At 48.4% G+C, this 22,352-nt stretch overlaps 1 protein-coding gene across 5 annotated transcripts; it reads right to left on the reverse strand.

Moving 5' to 3' along the window:
• Nucleotides 1-99: 99 nt before the first annotated feature.
• On the reverse strand, nt 100-21,273 carry LOC121598237 (protein charlatan). 5 transcript variants are annotated; one of them, XM_041924792.1, is made up of 7 exons: nt 20,885-21,273; nt 6,154-6,601; nt 5,040-6,023; nt 4,769-4,967; nt 4,403-4,636; nt 2,793-3,056; nt 100-2,508 (listed from the first exon to the last, which is right to left on the reverse strand). In XM_041924792.1, the coding sequence occupies exons 2-7, from the start codon at nt 6,569-6,571 to the stop codon at nt 450-452; spliced, it is 4,158 nt and encodes a 1,385-aa protein (XP_041780726.1). In that variant the 5' UTR covers nt 6,572-6,601; nt 20,885-21,273; the 3' UTR covers nt 100-449. The 5 variants fall into 5 exon arrangements, with proteins under 5 accessions (XP_041780726.1, XP_041780727.1, XP_041780728.1 ...); XM_041924793.1 differs by lacking the exon at nt 20,885-21,273 and adding an exon at nt 20,648-20,671; XM_041924794.1 differs by lacking the exon at nt 20,885-21,273 and adding an exon at nt 10,027-10,140 and having other exon boundaries at nt 5,040-6,002.
• Nucleotides 21,274-22,352: the final 1,079 nt, after the last annotated feature.

A 22,352-nucleotide genomic window follows, 5' to 3' on the forward strand; every position in this document is an offset into this window, starting at 1 on the left:
CTATTCTTACCATTTTCTGTAATCAAACTGCTTCAGCTTTTTAGACATAACATACACCACATAAAAACGATCCTTTCGTTCTTCTGTTCTTTTTTTTTGTGAATACAAATTTACAATTCAATCATCATGCTCCATTTTTTTTTTCAAGAGTATTCAGTATTCGAGTTCCAAAGTATTTGTTCCTAATCACAATCATTCCCCTGCTTTGCCTTACCTCTTTTTCCCATTTAATCCAAAGATTCCCCCTTTTTAAGTAAAATTTTGTACAACAAAATAAATGCATGGCAAATTCAAGTTGCGGAAAGTCCAAAAGAAAAAAAAACGATGGCAATGGGCGTTCTCCTAAATCTAAGGGGGCAGATGACCCTTTTCTTCCTCTTTGTACACTAGAGATCGTGTGTATCGTCCCTCGAGCACGTGTTGCCCCACGTGCTGCTGCTCTACTGTATCTACTTCTTGCGCTTCGCCGTAAAGCAGCGGCTGCGCGGTTTGCGCTTCCGCTGCTTGCGCGCACCGGCCACGTGCTTGCTGCTGCTGCTGCTGCTGCTGCTCTTCTTTATGGCGGTGCGTTTTGTAGCGCGTTTCGAGGTGCGCTTGCTCCCGCTTTCCGCCTGCACGACCATGCCCGTATGCTTGGTAAGCTTCTGGTGCAGGACGAGCATGTAGCGGCGGGCAAACTGAGCACCACACTTGCGACACTCGCACATCCCCGCCGACGAGCGCCGGTGGCGCCAGAGCGTGTGCAGAAACAGTGACATTCGGCTGTGGTAGTGCGCATTGTCCAGATGGTCGAGCAGACCGCTGGTGCGGCAGATGCGGCAGCAGCGCCGGTTCGTGATCAGCTTGATCATGTGCTTGTCCCGGATGTCGGCCAGCCGGCTCACGGTGGCTTGCGGCCTCTCCACGTGCGTCGCTTGCTTTTGCACCTTCAGATCGATCGCTTTGCCTTCCTGCTGCTGCTGCTGCTGCTCCTCCGCCTGCTCCTTGGGCTCGGGGCTTTTGTTCGCCGTTTCGATCGACGTGTCCAGCATTTCTACCGCCACGAATGCCATCGGATCGTCGGACGGTGGTGGGACCGGCAGCTCGTCACTCTCGCCAATGCGACGCGGCTGGTAGCGCTTGCGCGGATTCCGTTCGCCTTCCAGCAGCACTTTCTGCTGCTCTTCTGTTTCTTTCATTTCCGGCGTCTGGTGCCGATCCGCAACGAGTGGAAGGGGAATGATCGTTACGGGGCTCTCGTCTTCCGCGCCCTTGCCACCGACCGTACTGATCGACACTTCCGTGTGGCTTTTCAGGAATTCGGTGAGCGAAAATTGCTCCGCTTGGGCCGTGTCCTGGCGGGCGGCATCCGCCTCCCGCCGATTGTCCTCCTCCACGGCCGAGGGCGGCGCGGTCCGAAGGATCGTGGCGGCCAGGGAGTGGGCGGCCGGCTGCGGCTGCTTTGATGCGTTCAATGAGTTTTGCGGTTTTTTGTACACTTTATCAAAAATATCGTTTATATTCTTATTGCTAGTGCTGCTATTGTTATTGTTGTGGTGATGAGGATTGTAATGATGATGGTGATGATGATGATGGCCATTTTTGTGAGGGGTGTTGTGTTTGTCGGTTACGCCACCGTTTAGTATGGCACTGGCACGATCGTTCGGAACGATCACCACCGCGGCCGTCCCGTTGCATTGCTGTTGTTGCGGAACGGCCGTCCCGCATGTTCCGGCGCTTCCGCCATTGATGCGGTTCCGATGGACGATGGAGTTTTCCTTGTCGCTGGAGGATGCGCTGTTCGCTGCTGCCGCCGACGACGCCGACGATGCCGTGCGGCGCTTCTTCATGCTGCCCATGTCGAGGGCGAGCGGTTGCAGCTGCTGGTACTGGGGATCGATGAGGGGAACGGTTGCCCCGTTGCCATTTGTACTGTGTGGCGCTGTGCCGGTGCTGGTTGCTCTTGGTGGTTGCTGGTGCTGTTGCTGTTGCTGTGTTGATGTAGCGGGAGGCGACGAAACCATCGTGCTGCCGTAGCGGCCACCATTCGATGCACCGACGTGATGGTGGTCCACTGCTTTCGATGGTTTCTGGTGCTGCTGTTTCTTCTGCTGGTGGTGGTGATGAGGTTGGAGATAGGGCTGCTGCTGCTGCTGTTGCTGCTGTTGCTGCTGGCTCGAATGAAGCTGCAGCTGCTGGTGTGCCACGGCAGCCGTGGCCAGCAGCTGCAGGAAGGACAGCTGGTCGCCACCGAAGAGTGAGGCTAGGGATAGGTTCACGCTGTCGTGGCTGGCGGCGCTCGGTTTGCCGTCCGCGCTGTGATGCTTTTTCTTCATCTGCCGCTCGATTGCTGCCGCCGCCGCCATGCTTAGGGCGTAGGGCGACGCCGCTGCACTTGTGCCGGCGCTGCTGCTGCTGCTGCTGCTACTGTCGCCGGCATCACCGCCATTGTTGTCTCCGCCTCCCGCATTACGAAAATCCTGCGTGACTGAAGCCTTGTTCCGTCCGACTGCTTGCATGTGTAAAAGGCTGGGAAGAGAGCGAGAGAAAGAGTAGAACACAATTAATTATAAAACAGAAAGTGGTATGAAAAAACAACAAAATGATAGCGAAAGGCAAAATAAATTAAGAAAAAGTAATTGTAAATTTAAAACAAACAACAAATTTACAGTAAAAAAAGGATTCACCTCAACAAGCAGCAAAACAGAGGGGAAACGGTAAACGAAAACAAAACAGCAGCAAACACAGAAGCAAAAAGCGAAAAAGAAAAAAATGGACCGAACCACTCCGCATCCAAAACCCCAACCGCGTACCGTGCATAGTCGCCGGAGTCACTGCCGTCCGCCTCTAGGTAGCTATAGAGCAGGTCCGGACCACGCTTCCGGTGCGGTCTCGTTGCGATCCACTGTTGCTGTTGTTGCTGTTGCTGTCCACCACCGTTCTGTCCCGCCGCTGATGCCAGGACGTGCTGGTTGATCGTTTCGATCAGATTGGCAGCGTTACTGTTTGTCAGTACGTTACCGGTGGCCGCGTGATGGAGGTTAGTGGAATGATACTGGCCATTCGATGTGCCGTTACTGTTTTTTTAGTGTGTATGTGTGTGTGCAAAAGTTGATTATTTGTAGAAAGATTAAAATGGAATCGTTTTAAAAAAATGGGCATTGTTTTGTAATAGTACTCATCGCACAGAGTGAGCAAGTGAGCGCTTCAGTTTTCAGGGTAAATGAAAAGGAAAAGTTTTTTTGGAAAACAATTTGAACACTGTTTTTGAAGGTATTCAAAAAAAACATGCAATGCACTAAACCAAAAAAAAAATGAATCTCCCAGTCAGTGCTGCAAAATGTCACTGTCAATATCATAAAAAAATCTGACTGAAACAAAATCCATGTCAGCGTCCCGTACTCAATTGTGATAATCAGAGGTGATGCTCATAACGATTGGTGTGACCAATGCATGTTTAGTGACATTTTAGCAACCATCGCTTGGTCAGTTACTATGTCATGACTTTTTTTTACTGTGATCAGTTTTGCAAAATGTCACTGACATAGGCATGACAAATACCGGCTGAAACAAAATCATGTCAGCGTCACGAGCTCTACTGTGATGATCAGAGGTAAGACTAAAACAGTTGGTGCGACCATCACATGCTTGGTGACATTGTGTGCAACCAACTCTTGGTCAGTCACTTGGTCGCGACATTTTCGGTCGGTGATCATCATGATAGTCATGGGAGATATGCGATGTTTGCGAGTGGTTCCAAGAAACTAAATGAGCTTGTTTTCTCGCTCTGTTTGACCCGACAGAAAATGTCGTGACCAAGTGACTGACCAAGAGTTGGGTGCTCAACAAAATGTCATCAAGCATGAGATTGGACCACCAACTTTTTGAGTCTCACCTCTGATCATCTCAGTTGTGTACGTGACGCTTATTTTAGCTTGTTTTTAGTCAAGAGTGTTGGTGACTGAAATAGTGGCAGTTGGCAGTACTGTTCACAGGCAGAAAAAACATGATTATGACTTGCGCTGACCTTAACCTCAGCTTGTCAGTCAGAGTATCGCGTTGGAATCAAGCATTCTCATGTCGCGTTTGGCATATCATGACGCACTTTCATTGAGTATTAGCAATGACCATCAAGCTACCACGGAAAAGTTCATTGCTTTCGTTGGTGAACATCTCGTGATGCTCATGACATTTTGCAGCACTGCTCCCAGTACAACATTAAATTACCAACCCATACAAAAAAAAAGAATACAAAAATAATAGAATAGAGAGTGTACCAATTGATTTAGAACAAAAAAAAAACACGAGAAAGGGTTTAAAGGTCACTGTTAGGCACGCAAACAGAAAAAAAAACAAAACCGAATGAACCGGTTCCGGAGAAAACAACGGAACAGAAAACAGTGGTTGGTGTTTAGTCTCTCACCCAAAGCCATTCCCACTGGTCGGAATGTTGGTGGGCAAATTGTTCGACGTAAATGCATTACCCAAATTGCGCAGGACGACGTTGCCGTTCGTGTCGCCGCCGCCCGATGCCGGCTGATGCACGGCGGAGGTGGAGGAGGTGGATGATGCGGTGCCACAATGGCCACCGGTCGGTCCCGCACCGCTGCCGGCCGAACCGCTGCCCGCCTTGCCAGCTTTCGATGGATCGTGCGAACTTTAGAGCGTGGTTTGACAGGAAAAAGGGTGTACCGATCATTTCAACATTCGCCACATTGTGTTGTGCCGGCGGGGGGCAGGGTGACAAAGATGCTGCACGGGGAATTAAAGTCTTGCTTTGGATACTTACTGTGCTTCCTGCAGATGGGCCTCCAGCTGGGCCTGATCCTCGGCGAAGAAGTTACACTTGCTGCAGGCCTTCTTGTTGTGCACCTTTAGCACGTGCGTTGCCAACCGTTCCGAGCGGGCGGCCTTGTAGTCGCACAGCAGACACACGTACGGTTTGGTGTGCGTGTTGAGATGCCGTTTTAGTCCCCAGTTGTCCGCACCTGTAGGAGATTGCAAATTAGTAAAATTAGGACCTCTGGCGGGTTTGAAATTCACTTCCCAAACTCTCTTACCTGCCCAAGGACAGTACGTGCAGGCAAACTTCTTTTCGCCCTTGATTTTCTTCGCATACTTGTCGTCCGGCGAACCACCGGCCGAGTTGGCGGAAGTGTTCAGGCTGCCCGACGAGCCCTTTTCCTGCTTGATCGCCAGCTGCGCTGGGTGCAGGTTGGCATGGGACTGTTGGTGGTGGTGGTGGTGTTGCTGCTGCTGCTGCTGCTGCTGCTGCTGCAACTGTTGCTGCTGATGATGACTGTGAAGCTGCAGCAGCTGGGCCTGGTGACTCCCGTTCAGATGCGCACTGCCACTGTCGAGCGTATGCGAAGGTACGACCAGCGACGGTGCATTGCTGAAGCTTCCGGACGGGATGTTCAGCTGCATCTGGGCGAGTGTCATTGCGGTCGTTGCATTGCCACCGCCGCCACTGCTGCTGCTGCTGCTGCTACTGCTGCTACTCGTGGCCGTTGCTGCCCCACCGGTTTGGCTGCTGGCTGCATAGTACGTGCCGCCCTTCCCCCCTCCCGAACCCCCGCCGGGCGGGTGGCGGCGTGTTTTCGCAATATCGTACTCGAGCTCGCGGTGCATCCGCAGGAAGTGTTTTTTCACGTGGTCGGCCCGGTTGAACGGCTTCAGGCAGGCGTAGCACTGGAACGGCTTCTCGTCCTTGTGGATGTTCTCGTGGCGCGTGAACAGATCCCGCCGGTCGGTGGTGTACGGGCAGCTGGTGCAGCTGTACCGCTTGATCACGCCGGTGGGCGAGGTGGCGGCTGCCGCCGCCGCGTAGCCCGCACCCTTGCCGGCCGTCCGATCGACCGTGCTGGGAATGTTGAGGCCGGTCGGGGAGGCACCGGTCGCATCGTGCGGTTCCGTTTTGGGCTTCTTGTACGCTTTGCTGCCCCCGTAGCCAGAAGGGGAGGAGTGTTTCCCACCGTTCCAGGGATGGTCGTCGCCGGGCTGGTGCGACTGCCAGCGATCGTCTGTTGAGGGGATCGAAATATCTGACGGTGAGAGATGGAACAACATTGAATTAGGAAAAATGGGGTTTTCTACTAAAGAGACACTTTGTCCCTCTCTCACAACTATGTTCGACACTGCGATCTAGCGACCGTGTACCTAGAAGGAACTCACTTGTGGGCGTTTTGCTAGCGCCGGGAAAGTTAACCGGATTCAGCATCGTACCGGGCGGCGGAAAGCCATTCTGCATCAGTGCGGCCAGCCCGAATGCGGTCGTTAAATGCTCTTGTTGCTGCTGCTGCTGTTGCTGTTGCTGTTGCTGCTGCTGCTGTTGGGAGGCAGCGGATGACGATGCGGAGGGTTGATTCGTCGTGGTCGTTTCGTAGCCGATTTGCGTTAGCGTGGTGAAGGAGCGCTCACCACCGTCCGGTGGCGCGCTCGGAGCGCCCGGTGCCAGCTGGGCCACCTGCGTGTTGTGCGGGTAGAGCCCGTGGGCCGACTCGTCGCCGTACAGCTTCCGGGTAATCTCCTTAAACATGTCCTCGTACGTCTCAACCCCGGTCGATTGAGACGTCGGCAGGAGGGTGGTCATCGCGGACTGGAACAGCCCACCGAAGACACGCTGGAAGTGGAAATGAAGAGCAAACGGCTAACGATTAGTTTTATAAGTTACACCGGACAAAGGGAAAATATTAAAAAAAAAATCTCAAAATTTCGCCAAAATGATGCGCCCCGGCTCGGAGTTTTAAAGCGCTCCCATCATCATCACCCATCCGCGCGGTAAGCCGGTATTATTTCAATGTCAATCAGCACATCACAGTATGGCAACATTTTAGCAACGCAAGAAGCGGAAACGGGAAACGGGATGGTGCTGTGTGAAAGGTAGCAAACATCAACCACGTGGTGTGGCCCGCCGCCCGTTGAAAAGTGGGTGGTTATTGGGGCAGAGAGCGTTCTCGCTTGCACGTTCTCGGAAACAGCATCATCCCCAGCAACCACACTCCATCCTTCCCCGGCCTGGGTTCTGGGCGGTTTTCAGCATAAATCCCCCTCCTCAACCCCCACACTCCCTTCCTGATCTTCATCGTCATTGCCACCCACGTTGATTCGAACGCTACAGCCAAAAACCCGAATTCCAGCGCGAGCACAAAACAACAAGAAAGGCGGCACAAAAGTGATGAAGTATTTCACTGGCGGAAAGGCTCGAGATGCCAACGGAGAGAGGAAGCTGCGTTTGTGTGTGTGTGTGTGTGGCACGAGTGGTGGTAGGGTACACGTCGTTTCATTCATAACTTTTTTGGGATCTCGGAAGATCCCCCTCCAAGAGGTGGGCGCGATAAATGAAACATCCCGAGAGGAGAGCCGTGACACGAGATGAGTTGAGTGCAAATTTCCTCAAGAATGTTTGACCGCTCCAAAACTATTCCAAGCATTAATGGGATATCTAAAATGCTACTAATTTCTTAAGCTTCTTAGTTGCAGTTGTTTACGTTAAGGCCTTGAATGTATTCGCTTTAAGTATATAAAATAATGAGGTATTGCGGATCACATGCAGTACGATGACTCCACCCGGAGCTGTGTGTAACATGGTAGGTGGTAAATATTCAAGTTCAACCGGTTCAGTGATTAGTCTTCGGGCGTAAACAGTCTGTTGCCGCTTTAAACTACCCGATGAACTCTGCCGCAGTATTTGCGCAGCGTCTGAGCGGCTATTCAGAAGACGGTTGGAGAAGCTTGAGATGAATATTTCAGATTTTTTGTTAAACAACTTCAACTATTCAAGTTGAATATCACAATTCTTCTAAATCTTTGAATTCTTCTTTTGTTGCAGATAAAGATAAAGATCACAAGAACTGGGTCGTCGATCTGCGTGCTTAATATAAGAACCGATACGACTGTTAGACACTTGGACGTTCTCCAATGACTCATACACATGTGTCCGATTAAATTCTGGGTCCTCTTGAATAGTCCCCGAATCCCCAATTCCTGTTTGGTTGATGGGAATAAGATATCTATTGATTCCTTACTTTTAGGAATAGATTGTAATATCCTTTCCTGACTACCTGGATAGTGCTATCCAGCAGTCTCCGCAGGCCATCTTCCGCCCACAGTAGCAGCGGGAGGAGTGCTGTTGGGAAATTGTTGGGAGTGCGCGCGCGCACACACACACACCACCATCTCAAAGTTTGCACCAACACCAAGAAGTAGCAGCAGGGTTTCAGCAATAAACGCGCGCCATAAAACAGCAACCAAATTCTGCACGTGCAACTGTGCAAGGACCAGAGATCTGGGCCCACGAAAACATAACCGGGCAACCCCCTTTGGGGCACCGGCTATCTCGGTGGGTGGTGGATTGACTTTTTTGTTGTTGTTGCTGTTGGCTACATCTGCTATGTTATCTTGTCATATCGCAACAAAAACAAAAAAACCTGCCGTATGATTAACCAACTGCCACCCAGAGCACCCGGACGGCTAATTGCGACGCCCACTGCATCATGCCGAGGGCACACACCAACCCCACAACAGTGTGCGTAGGCCACGTTCGAAGTGGAAAACCAACATCCTCTCTTTCGTACGCTCACTGTAAGGCTGCATATTGGCCCTGAAGTCAGCACCGTCTCCAATACCACCCACATATACAAAAAGAGAGATAGAGAGATGGAGAGAGACTTGAAAGGGGTGGGAGATGAAAGGAATCGCGCATCTCCCCACCCAACGAAAGGGCTGCGTAGGAGTAATGGAAATGCCATTCGATTAATTCTCCCTTTTCGTTCCATCTCTTCTCTCTCTCTCTCTCTCTCTCTCTCTCTCTCTCTCTCATTTGCACTCTCTTTAGCTCCCACACACACGCACACATACACGAATTTGCTTTGCGCGCCCTTGTGGCGCGGCTGCTTCCTTTCAAACGGAGTTGGGGCAATGCAATCTTGTGGGTGGCAGCACTGGTAGGTGGGCTCGCGTCACTTTCCTAGTGGGCGGCGGGTGCGATACATTTTTCCCAATCTCTTTTCCCATCCACGGCTCTCCTCCTCGGCACTTCTGTCCACAATATGGTTTGTCCCGGCAGTCCCGGCCACACATTCCTTCTCATTGGCACTTTGTTCCACGCGGCAGTATGGGGTGAGAGGGAGCAGGGGAGGGGGAGGGGAGGGGGGGAGGATGCAAGGGGTGGACCGACCGGAAACCGACTGCACTTGATTGAGCTGATGGACAATTTGCACCGCAGTGGTCTGAGAAAACAACAAAGAAAATCGATAACGACGCGCGGAGCACGCCGTCTGGCTTTGATGTTTCGCAAACTTGGTTAAGTCGTTTGCCGGGAGAAGTATTGGAGATTTATAAAGACTAGTTTTTAGGCTTCTTTAAGAAAATTGTAGTAGAATTAATGAATAAGCTTCGGGTGATATTTATGGACACTTGCAATAAAGGCATCTCCGCTTCACAAGAACATGTTCATGGTGCAATACACAACTTCAGAGAGCTTCAGAGCCTGCCTTTAAGGCTTTATACAGGTTTCAAGCGCATCAGTATGCTACCTCACACGTCGGATCTGTTAATACATCCTTGTCACGATTCTATCATTCACTGCACATTTCTTCCCTGCACCAAGGAGTCAGGCAACAGCAAAAAAAAAAAAAAAAAAAACCAACAAGAAGCAACTCTTCTCACTCTCTTCCAGAAGGCTTCGATAACTTCTTCACCACACCACTGAAGCTCGTGCTGCCGCCTACCAGCCAATTGGTCAACCACACAAGTCCACCCAAGCGACACACACACACACATTCACATCACCGCAGCAGGAAGAAGTCCTTTTTCTCCCCCTCAACAAAAAAAAGAGAACGAACTTGTCCACCCCAAAAAAACGTGCCGAAACCGGAAATGAGCACCCCATCCCCCCCAAAAATACAGCGACACACACAGACACACGCGATGGGAAACAAAACGGAAAGAAGTAAAATGGAAAGCGAATATTCACAGAGAAAACAAAAAAAAACACCACCCCGGGCACAGAGTGACTGTCCAGGAGCGACCGACAAAGGTACGTACTTCTCCATTCGCACCCCCGAACCGATGGAACAATAGTGTGAGCCAACCGAAGAACGCAAACCGTCGGAACCCACCAGCAGCAGAGCGCGCGCCCGAGCAGAGCGTGGCCGACGATGGCGGTTGCTGATGACGATGATGATGACGACGATGTCGTCAGGCAACGCCGGCGCCGAAGACTACACACGCACCCCGAGCATATATACATAGAGAGAGAGAGAAACAGATGGAGAGAGAGAGAGAGAACAAGAGAGTCAATCCACCCCACCGCCGTCATCAACATCATCGAAGGTGGTGGTACTACAGAAGGCGAAGAATCCCGATGGTCGCGAAAGATGACGGCGACGACGATGACGATGGTTGCTGGCAGGGTGGCGCAGGTGGAATGATGCGAGGGTTCATGCGTGGATCAGTCATTCCCCCACTCCCTTTTATTTATTGCAGGCTCCACCAGCGGCGGTTGCGTCCGGTTGCAGCAGTGGATTGAAACGTGTTTAGAAGAATTTTGGGGGTAGAATTTTGGAGTGCAGACTTCGTAAAGTTTTGGGCAGGTATACAAAAGTGCTGCAGCATACTGTAGCTTTACAGATCTCAAACATATCGTCTGTTAAATTTTGTTAATCATTGTCATTTCAATTTTGTTGTCATCTATACTGAATTTGGCTTTGTTGCAACTTTGAACCCCAGAAATACAATTAGTACCTCAATGCTTCATTGACGGGATTCTTCAAAAAGATTGGTGTTGAACTCTACTGGAAATTACGTATAGAATAAGGATGTACTACACGCTTAAAGCCACACAATAACATTGTCGATGCATCGATTTATAAACTGTTTGTAAAAAAGCTTGTTGGCTCTATCGACCAAAACAGACTGATACGGGCATTCTGGTGTTCGGTGTAATTTAACTGGATTTAAGTCTGTTGTTTGCTAGAGAAGCTCCCTATACTTTTCCCAAATGAGTGTATTGAAAAATAATGTAAAAATTGAAATAATATTTAAGATAATACCAATAAACCCTCAAGTATTAAATCAAAGTAACAAAATCGCCTGAAAGTATGCAACAATCAAAGCAAAAATAGCTTTTTACAAATTCTGAAAACAAATGCGAAATTCTGAAAACAAGCCTGAGCTCACCAAGTTTATTTTTTGTTTTTCCTCGTACTTTTTTCAATATTTGTTTTTCACATTTTTATTTATAGGCTAGAGTTTATTCTACCAGCAGCGGTGGAAAGTTGTATGGAATATAAAGGGGAGCATTAACACTGTGGGAAACCTCATAGATTTGATGTTGGTCGTAACGCCATCCCAGCGAGCAAAGAAATAAGAAATATTGCCTTCCATGAAACTGACAAAAGGTTGATTTTTAACAGTTATTTATCAAAAAAAAATATTTTTCATTTTTAATTTATAATCAAAATAAACTCCATTATAAACACTTTTCCATCCGCCGCGCCATCCAAGCGGCTCTCCCACCAATACCAATTCTTGTGCGAAACGCACCCGGCAAAAAAGGAACCCTTTTCCGACAGCAGACCCTGGGCGGAATGATCGTTTCGTGCTCTCCCTGCTAAATACACACACACACACACACACACACACACACACACACACACAAAGACACAAACACAGCTCCGTCCGATGGGCAATAACGACCATGGCGACGACGACGACGACGACGGCAATGATGATGATGATTGGTACCGGCGAATAGCAAACAACCCCACCGCCAAACCCACCCAAACAGCATACTACACACACACACACCATGTGGTGGCAGAGCGTCGGTGTCGGCAGGCGGTAAACGGTCGGAAGGAAGTTGAGCATCGAGCGTAGGGAGCGAACTCGACCACCCCTCGGGCTCCCATCTTCCCGCGTGCCCCGCTCGCAAGGCGGCAATGCCACCCAGGGGCACAACCCACCATTCACGCTGACACATTTCGCGTCGCTGTGTGGAAAGTGCGTTTCAACCATGCAGCTGGAACCGAAGGCACTGAGAGCACAGGAGCATCTCGAACTCGGCAACCGATGGGGGGGGGGTTGGTTGTGCACATCTGTCCATGGTTTTGGGGTGGGTACGCAAGGAAACATAAGGTACCAGTGCGCGGATGGAAGGTGTTTTTTTGTGTTAAAACACAAAGAAAAGGATAAAATATGCTGGAAGAAGCATAATTGTACCCCCGAAAAACTGTGTTTGCACAATTATTCTGCTTTGTGTGACGCAATTTAGCTGTAAGCTAAGCCCACTGTCCATCAAACACCCTTCTTCCTTCGTGGCGGTAAATCGCACCCATCCCAGGATTATCCCTACGCACCGCACCTTACACCGAAAAACGACTCATACACTCACACACGCATGTGGGTGTGTGTGTGTGTGTGTATGGGTGCGTGCGTGTGTGTGCTGGTTGGGCTGTGAGAGGGTGTGTGTATGTAGGCAACACCTTTTGCAGCACAGGCGCATCAAGAACGCCCAGCGCGACCTCCGCCCCGCGTTTGGGCTCGGGATGGTGGTGTAGGCCATCTCACACCCCTTCTTCATTGGCAATTTGAGCCCGGGAGAAAGTCTGGGTGTGGGTAAATGCATCTTGCAAACTTCATTACCGGGCTTACACGGGAAGAAGCAGCAGTGTCTACCTGACTGACTTGAAGTGCTGTGCGTTCAGGTATTTGTTTTTAGCACCTCCAACATCTGGTGCTATCTGCACCATGAAACTCGGTGTGTCTGTGCAGTGGAATTGCAGGATGGGACTCAAGGGTAGCCATCAAGGGTCGTTGGTTTCTTCTCGGAAGATTCACGGCCTCGGGAGGAGTCTGCCCGGCGGGGGTTTCGAGGAAGCAAAAAGGGGTAAGAAAATCTGTTTCCAGCACACAGTCGACGAAGGTTGCAACTGCGAGCATTGTGCACGGTGCCGTGGCAAATCGCTTTGTCCGATACACCACGAACCACGTGGGGGGGGTTCAATGCTATGTAAACAGGAGCTGATGATCAACTGAAAAGGATGGAGGTTCGGTATCCCCATGTGTAAAGGCGAATGAATGAAATTACTAGAAGTAATTCTAATCCTTGCAAGAGATGCGTGTTTCAATCCTAGGCATGTGGCATTAGCTGGAATGTAGTTCGTAGTCTTGCAAGGAGTTCCTAGGCAGTGAATGCTCTTGTAAGGATAATGATTAGCAGAAAACAGCAACAGTAGACTTCTAATTCTCTGCTTATTTGCAGACAATCTATCGAAATCAATTGCTAATCAATTTAATGAGTGTCAGGATTTCCCTAGTAAATTGCAGTATAACAGGGCTTCATTAAGTTAATGAAAGGGGAATTTAGAATAAATAGGACATGATATTATTGCAACATAAACAAATACGGAAGAAAGTGGACGAATTCATTTGAAATTTTTATACGGCACAATTTTGCGAAAATAAACTTACTAAATAAAACTTGTTCAACAGAAACGTTAAAAGATAAAAAAAATATAAAATTAAGGTCAACAGGTGAATGTTGGAAAGATCTCCTAACAGCGTCTAAAGCGTCTTGAATTGATTGAAAATGATTTACACTTCAAGAATATAGTTCAAGCTGTTGAATGCAGTATTAAAGGGGTTTTCCAAGTCACTTTCAAATGTACACATAATTACAGGGTCTTGCAAGTCATTTTCGAATATGCATATAATTATTCACCGCATTCAAGATGTTTTTCAACAGATGTCAAATGGTGTATTTGCTTCAAAATCAAACTACAGTTTTACACATGATTTTCAACACATAACAAAGAACTGTCAAACCCTATCCAGCTTTGAGTCGTGTTGAAAATCATGCTGATGCAATTAAAAATAATTTTGTTGGAATTGAAATTTTAGATCGATGTGGATTAATATTTTGCACGCGATGAATACCATCGTTTACATTCGAAACTGACTTGGAAAACCCTGTATTGACTATTAAACAATTGAGGTAATAGTTTACACAACACCAAGTTAAAACATATTTGAACATTCAAAGAGCTTTGAATTAAACCTACGATATTCCATTTATGCGGATCTACACGCAACAAGTTTTTGTTTTAGAGATATGCAGTTTTCCAAATTTGGCTCTTCGTGATTTAATGAAAACACCCATATATCCCAACTATTTTGGCTAGACATTGCAAAAATCAACATACGGAGATATTGAAAGCGAAGGAGTATATTGGTTAAATTTGTTCGTACATAATTTAATATTTTTTCTAAATATTTTCTGTTTGGAGGAAACATGTCATCTTGTCTTCCATTTCAAAAACAGTGCAACGCTTTACCTAGTTTTCCACAGCTATTTCCCGCAGGACGAAACAAACAACACACGTGTGCTATGCATCTCAAAAACACATCCTTGAAATATCGATGACATTCCCGGGTGGGTTTGGTTAAATTTTTAGCCAACACACACAAACATAAGTTCTCCATTCGGTGCAATTCGTTCCAAAAGGATAATTGAAACCCGGGCCCGCAAACGGAACACAACAGACGCATGGAAAAGAAAGCCGAAAAAGGAAGCGAGATTTATTTATAGCCTGTGAAATCCGTCCAACAAAAAGGACTTCTGCGTCTGTATGTGTCTGTGTGCGTGTGTGAGGGAATGCTTTAAGGGTGGTTGGTTCGGCTGCGTGTATCCAGAAACGCATCGCGGCACGGAATCGCGTTGCCCAAGGATACGCAAGAGGGAGAGTAGGTACGCTTCCGTTGCGGGTATGGTCGCAGTTTTGAAGCAGTTGTGGGATGTGAATTTGGGTCGCTTGCTGTAAGTAAATCGTTCCCGAAAACGGACACCTCGCAGAGGATTCTTCGTTCGAAATTTTCTTCACACAAAATGAAGGAACGTAATTTGTTGGCCTGACAAACTGACCCGAGCGAGGGGGGGGGGGTGGGGTTGAGAGGAGGAGGAAATAAAATGGCAAACGCGTCTTCGCGGGAGCGAACTAAAATAAACTCCATTTTCTCGGAAACCGTATTATGTTTCGCCAGGGGTTGCCCTCTCCAACCCTCGTTTTCTCCACCCAAAACCCCCCTCCCGTATAACCACCCCTTTTTTGTTTTCAACGGAAAACGGCGCACAAGAAACCGACGCCGCCGCCGCCGCCGCCGCCGCCACGAAAAAAAAAGGGGGCTGGAAGTTGGATCTCGCGCGGTTAAATGGCCCTGAAATGGCAGGCAAAAACCGCCCGTACCCAAGGGGCCCAGGATGTGAACACACAAACACACTCACGCACAGGGACACACAGGGACACTTGCCATACACGATCGTTCCTTCGAACCGTCGGAGCACCAACGATCACCGCTGTAACGCGGGTGCGCACTCGTGCGCGCGCGCGCACACACACAAACCTCCGGTGCGAAGGATCGGAACAAAAGGGAAAGCGAGATAAAAATTCCATCCCAGCTCAGAGGGGGTCCGCGAGCGGCCCCTTTTTCCCGTGCTCGAAAGGCTGCCTGCCTGCCTGTCTGTGTGCGCGCGTGTATGTGTGCGTCAGTGTTTCTTGCACCGTTTCTTTTGAGTTTTCTTTGTCCTCCATTATCCACCCGCTTGCTGCCACCCCGTCGAGGGGTGGATTTTTGAGCCCAACGAACCGCAGCAACAGAAGAGGGTGGTAATGTGTGTGTGTGTGTGTGTGTGTGGTGGGCCGAAAAACAGAACAGAAGGCATCCATATGCCCAATGGCAGCGGCAGCAAACCACGGGACAAGTGGGTTGGAAAGTCAGCGGGAGGAGAGCTGCAGCTCGGCAGGATGCAGTGCGGCGGCAGCAGCGGCAGGAAATACGGTTTCACGGGGGACGGCGAAAGCGCGTGAGGCGAAAAAAGGGACGAGACAGAAAAAAATAAGAACCTGAAAAGGGTCTTCGATGGGTGGTAGGTGGTGGTGGTGGTGCGACACACATACAACACTACAGGCACACAAACGGTGGGTTGGGATCAACTGAGAAGGAGCAGAAGAGGGAAGAAGGAGAACGGCAGGGATGGAGAGGAGGTCGACAGTTTTACGATCATTATTTCGAAAAACCTGCGCCAACCCAACCCAATGCGTCACACCACCGGGGCATATAGGAGCAGACGAGAAATAAAAAGACCCTGTGGCACATCGGTTGAGTGGAGGGGGAAGGGAAGGTGTGGGCCGCACGCAAACGGTTTTGTGTCTTCCTCTTGGCGTCTTCGGCTACGACACCTTTTTTCCCTCCCACAAGACGGCCCGGAGGTGGGGGGAGGAGCGGTTTTGTAGTGGGTTGTGTGGATGCAAGAGACGAACCCTCGCGATCAAGGATCAAGCGATCGAGGGCAAGCGGACAGGCGTACGCTCATCGAGAATCGTTGTTAGAGGTTGGAAAAACTCTGAACTTTGACGAGGGGAGTTACAAACATCGGGCTGGATGACTTTGTTGGAGGTGGTGTCCACCGGAAGGACACACCGGTGATGGTGGTACTGTTATCAGTAACTTCTTCTAGGCTGCTTCTAAAAAGGTAGAAAGACCCTTTTCTTATTCCTTGGTGAGGCGCAGCTGCCTACACAGAGCTGAGGGATGGGCCCAGAGATCCCAAGCAGTAAACCCGCACGTTGCGTTGGTCCCGTAGGGCGGGCGTTCAGAGCTAATGAACCGTAGGGTGTTTGGGTGTTGGTGGCAGGATAGCCCATAAGTGCACACACACACATATACCCACTTAAACGAGAAAGAGGGTAAAGCGAACAGAAAATTTCACCACCCCAGAGAGGCTCAAGGTTCTTGGGATCGTCATCAGGCGGCTGTGTGAGTGTGCGTTGTTTGCCATCTTGAGGATGGCCCGCACCACGACGACAGGACCTGAGCGAAGGTTGGTTTGGGTTGGGTGGTGTGTTGGTGGCATCCGGTCTTCTCTTTGTTGCCGGGGCGTCTTTTTCCCCCTACAATTCCGTTGCCGTTCTAGGGTGGGTTTGAAGTTATACAGGGAGGATATGATCATACTGAAGAGTTTGGGTTGTGCGCATCGTTGGTTTATTTATTGGATCTTTCAAAGGAATAGCTTGGGGGATCAGAGTGATGAGCCTGTTGAAAGGATAGGATGGTGTGCGCTTTTGGGAGATATCCCGAGCGTTGTTGTGTTTAATATGCCATTCAACCACATTTAGGGTATTCCACCGCAAGGGTATACTCCAACACCTGCGCAACTAATTTAAATATATAGGTCATATTTCACACAAGGATAGACCGGCTGAAAGGCCTTCAAACATGTTCGTCTTGTGAGGAATACTGGGATTCAGCTATTGGGAAACCGATTAGTCACAGATAACCTAGCCCAATATAGGCTGAGGTGGACCTTAATCGACTCCAGCTGTTAAGCCACGCAGGAGATGATGTATTAAACGAACACTGACCTAATCCTGTTAAGATTCAACAATTCAACACGGAGAACAGGGAGTCATCGAATTTTCGCTTTCCATATTTACTTTGTAATAAGAGTTAGCTAAGCTATCATACTTCACAACAAAAGGCTCCAGTCACGATTAATCGTTAGCTTGGTTTTGGTCCTTCGAACCGGACGGTGGTTTATGTACCATCTTCCACAAAGCAGGCAGCACCAAATCAAACAATCTTTAACGAAGCTTGCCCTCTACCTGCATATGTAGTTTCTTCTTCCCACCGTCATTTCACATTCGCGTTGGCGATCAACATTTGGTGGGTTGAGAGGATCTTTTCGTGATGACTACGCCTTAGGGTGCTGGTGCGCCCGTACCCCATAATGATGGGAATTCACCCAACCTCCCCCCAAATACACACACACACACAGACAAAGCGAATTCTGATCGAAAACCGATCGAACGCACCGAGCCAAGAGCAACAGGGTAAAGAGAATCGCGAAATGTGTTGACGAGTGTAACATTAGGATCTTTTTTTCTTCGGAGAAGTCAGAAAATTGATCATAAAACTCGCCTTTCCGGAAGGTATCCGGGGGGAGCGACTGGAGTACATCGTAAAAATAAGGGATTAGTTGGGAATATAAGTATAGGACCGGCTGACGTTTGATGTGCAATTTCAATTTCAGTTCCAACCGTTTGAACACTAATTTGAACGCTATAAATAACATCACAAGAAGAGAAAAAAGGAAACCTTATTGGCAGTCGAAGGACAACGTTCCACCGGTGGGACCTAACAATTCGGCACCAAAAACCTTGATGAATTTGGCGCCTTTTTATAGCGCGCGGGCGCCCATCGCATCCGTTGGGAACCATTCCACCCCATAAATACTGAGCAGCGGCTAAAGGGGGGTCTGCTCGAACCCGCGGCAGGAAGTCGTGCCGAAGATGGCGATGATGGTGATGATGGGGGACGGGGATGATGATCAGGATGAAACGAACCCCTACCCGTACGTGGTGGTGTGTCTGAGCAGCGTTTTTGTTTTTTTTTTGTGATCCGGCCGGGAATTTTCGGAAGCACAGCAGGTGGGGGGAGGGGGAGGGAGCAAACAGGTTTAACCCCAAAACCGCCGGGTGGGTGGTGTGCTGTTTTAAAATACACACATCTCACCTGCCGGCTGCGCGGCATAACCATAGCAACCCAACAAGAGCGACACATACACACAAACACACATATGCTCGCGCGCAAGAGCACCAACAGTGTGTGTGAGTGTGTGTAAACGCATGCACGGTACACAAGCTCGCCCCGACATCGAAGCCACCCGAAAAAGGGGTGGTTTCAGGCGATCATCATCATCGTCATCATCGAAAGAGGGCCTTTTGTTGCTGCTGCTGCTGTTGTTGTTGGTGGTGATGGTGGTCTGCGGCCTCCTCTTTGCGGCATGTGTGCTGTTGATCGTTTATTCCTTCGAAAACGAGGCGACGCTCCTTGGGGGGATTTCTTTTTTTTGTTGTTGCTCGTCTACATCGTTTATTCAGACCAACAAAAAAAAAACACCCTCCGCCCGCCCCTCGAACAATTTCGACTGGAGCAGCATTTTAGTTTCAGTAAGGGAGGTTTTGCATGGCGAGTGAACAATAAAAAAAGGAAGAACAGTGTATGAAATTGAAAGAAGTAAAACTAAGTTTAGTCTAAAGTTTTTAAATCCAACGTTTGACATTGTTTTCGGGGAATAATATAATAATAATAATAATAATAATAATAATAATAATAATAATAATAATAATAAAATGTGTTGATCTTGGTCTTGAAATGAGTCATATCATCAGATCGATGAGCTTTGGGAAATATCCTCAAAAGTTTTTTAGGCGAGAATGAATGAAAATTTATCTTGTTCCTTGGTCATTTAGTTGTTTAAAAGCTTTTAGGAGATTTTTTATACGATACAAAAAACAGCTTTAAAATGCAAGAAGAAAATAAATATGAATTTATTGTTATGCATTGAACAAAATATTGAATTTTGTGATCAGATTTTAGATGAAAAAAAAAACTATTTTTTTCTAGTTTCTTTGCATTTAGCCATCCTCCTTCACACACACATGCAGTGGCTCGAACACCGATGAAATGGCCTCCATCCACTAGCCTCCATCATCTGACAGCCTTCGGCGACAACGAAACCGTCCTAGCAAGCCGATCCCACACCGCCAGGAAAATCTCCCGAAAACACACTCGCCTTTCAACCTCCTCAAAAACCCACTGTTGGATGGATGTTGAGCGAAAAAAAACACACACGCACACACATACACCACACACATAATGCTCAAAATGGATGATGTGAAGGAATCTTGATGGAAAAAAAGGGACTCAAACACGCATACAAGGGCACGCGGACATACGGTGCCGCGTAGTGTGGGTCTCCTAGCAGCACACATCCTTTTTGACAATCGGAGGAGGCGAACCTTAAAGCCCATCCTACGGCCCAACACCGAAAACCTCTAACGGGGGAATGCTATAGAATTGGACAAAGGAAACGTGTGTGAGAGGGACACAGAGAGAGAGCGAGGTAGAATAGGAAGCAAAAAGAAAAAGGAACAAAAACGGGAGCAAACTCATCTTCCTCTGTGCCGCTGGCACTCGCTCCTTTCCCGCCCTCACCCACGCCAAAGGGGAGGGGGTGAACAATGCTGGGTGGAAACAGCCGCGGGAGGGTCAGGGAAGAAACCCTTCGGAAAGGAAATTAACGAAGCAAGCAAAAAAAAAAAAGGAGACACACCGAAAATGCTCCGCACCGCTGCCGTTGCAGCAACACACACCCAAAAGGAAACCGACGGCAGGTGGACGACGACACCGACCCGGTCGAGCAAGAAGGTAGAGAGAGAGAGAGCGAGCGAGCGTAGAGCAAGTAGAAGGAGAGGACAGACGGGGAAAAGGAGGCAATATCACCCACCGAACATTTGTCACCGTTGACGCGATGGGTGAGAGGACGAGGAGGCTGCAGTCGATAAAAGCGGTGCCGAAAAAAACCCACCGGCGTGTGTGTGTGCGTCCCAAGGGCAAAGCGCAGGGTGAGAGTAGGGGAAGTAGGCGTAAAAGGGAGACGAAATGAAAAGGGGACGAGAGCGAGAAAGAGAGAGTGCGTGTGTGTTGAGGCAAATGGATCCCGTGGAATGGGAGGTGGTGGTAGTGGTGGTGGTGAAGGAGGAGGAGGTGGTGGTGGTGATGGAAGCAAACTCCGTCCACACGATCCCGTGTCGATATATCCACCCACCTGATTAACCTCAATTTTTTCGCTTCAAACCTGTGGGCCTGCCTCAAACGCTCCGACGCTTCCGCGTGTTTGCTGACCGCGTCCCACCCAGCGCTGGGGCGACACAATTGCTGGCGATTTTTTTTTCAGTGTATGTGGCGCACTAGTCCTTTAAACTCTCCCTGTAGGAGAAAACACCAGAAAAGACTCCCTTTTTCCCATTCTATGCCACTACCTGTACAGTATCAAATCACTTACCGCACTTTTTCTGTTCCGTTTTAATCCAACCAAGTCGTGGTGCGGTGGGACAGGGTGTCGCTGGGGAGCCCTTTCTAGCGTGGATGACACTCGTGCACAAGGATACACACACACACTGCCAAAATCCAAGTAATCCTGGGAGCTCGTAGAACGGCACTGCACGGCACAGACAGTCGCGAGAACAATCACTGATAACGCAATGCGCTACATCGCACAAAATTCACTCCCACACACACACACACTTGGCAATGCGTCGGCTTTTCTATCGGCCGAAAAACAATACGACCGCGTGTTGCTGCTGGGCGCGAAAACAAAACGTAACGAACTTTGCGCTAGCTAGATCTGTCTCGGTCGGCTGACAAGATGAGAGTGTGCGTGGTGTTTGCAGCAGCAGCAGCAGCAGCAGCAGCAGCAGCGGCGGGTCGGCAACCGGCATCCCCAGGCACACACATTTGGGTTTGCAGGGTTGCTCGGGCATGATGACGATGAAGCAACTCCTATGAGACAATAAATATTTTTTTAATTACATTTATATAAAAGTTACATGTGGCTCAATTATTTAAAGATAAGTGAACTGAACTAAAGACTACAGTCCGAACTCACTGGTTGAACTTCGATTCCCTGCCAACTATTGAATATGTGCTTTTTAGTTGGCACGTTTTTCCATACCAAAATTTTCTGAATTTTTTTTCGGAATGCCATGAGATTTTAGAGAATTTTCAAAAGCCGGGTTTTCCATACAAACGCAAGCTTTTCAATTGAACTGTCAATCAACTATGGAGCGTTCAACTAAAAAGCGTTAGACGATTTAATTCTGACTGTACTACTATAAAACATATATTTGTTAACAAATCTAATATGTCAACCACAAACCCTGTATATCGTTTGTCGTTAGATGAGAAGGGGAGCGGGAGAAAGAGAGTATTTGCTTTGTTTTCGTGCTCTCTTTTGATCGGTTGCTACAAACTCTCTCTCTCTCTATCTATATCTCTCTTTCTCTCTTTCTCTATCGCCTGAATTTAAACTAATGGAGGGAATTTTTTTAAATTTTCAATTGTAAAGCAAACACATTAAAGCTAAATATGATGGTTATTTGTATTCGCATAATGTTATTTGGTAGATTTTTAATTGCATTATTCAGAATAAATTTTACATTAAAAAACGAAAACAACAAAACATCCGTTTTTAATGCTCTCTTTCCGCGAAATGGTCAAGAAAGCTTTCCCGTGAGATTATAATTCAAGCAATTCCTCTGAATTTGATCCATCTGGGTAGGGTTTCTGAGCAACAGAGGGCGTTAGCGAGCATTTGAAAGATGTTTGAATTACCCACCAACAGATAGGGCTAATCATTTTATAAAACGTGTGCAATGAATTGTACGATTATAACAACTTTAATGGTGTTTTATATTGAATGAAGCAAAACGTTTCCAGTTTCCTGGTACCAAAATGCTAAATTTTGAAACCAA

The sequence above is a fragment of the Anopheles merus genome, chromosome 3L, assembly GCF_017562075.2.
Source record: "Anopheles merus strain MAF chromosome 3L, AmerM5.1, whole genome shotgun sequence".
Taxonomy (NCBI): domain Eukaryota; kingdom Metazoa; phylum Arthropoda; class Insecta; order Diptera; family Culicidae; genus Anopheles; species Anopheles merus.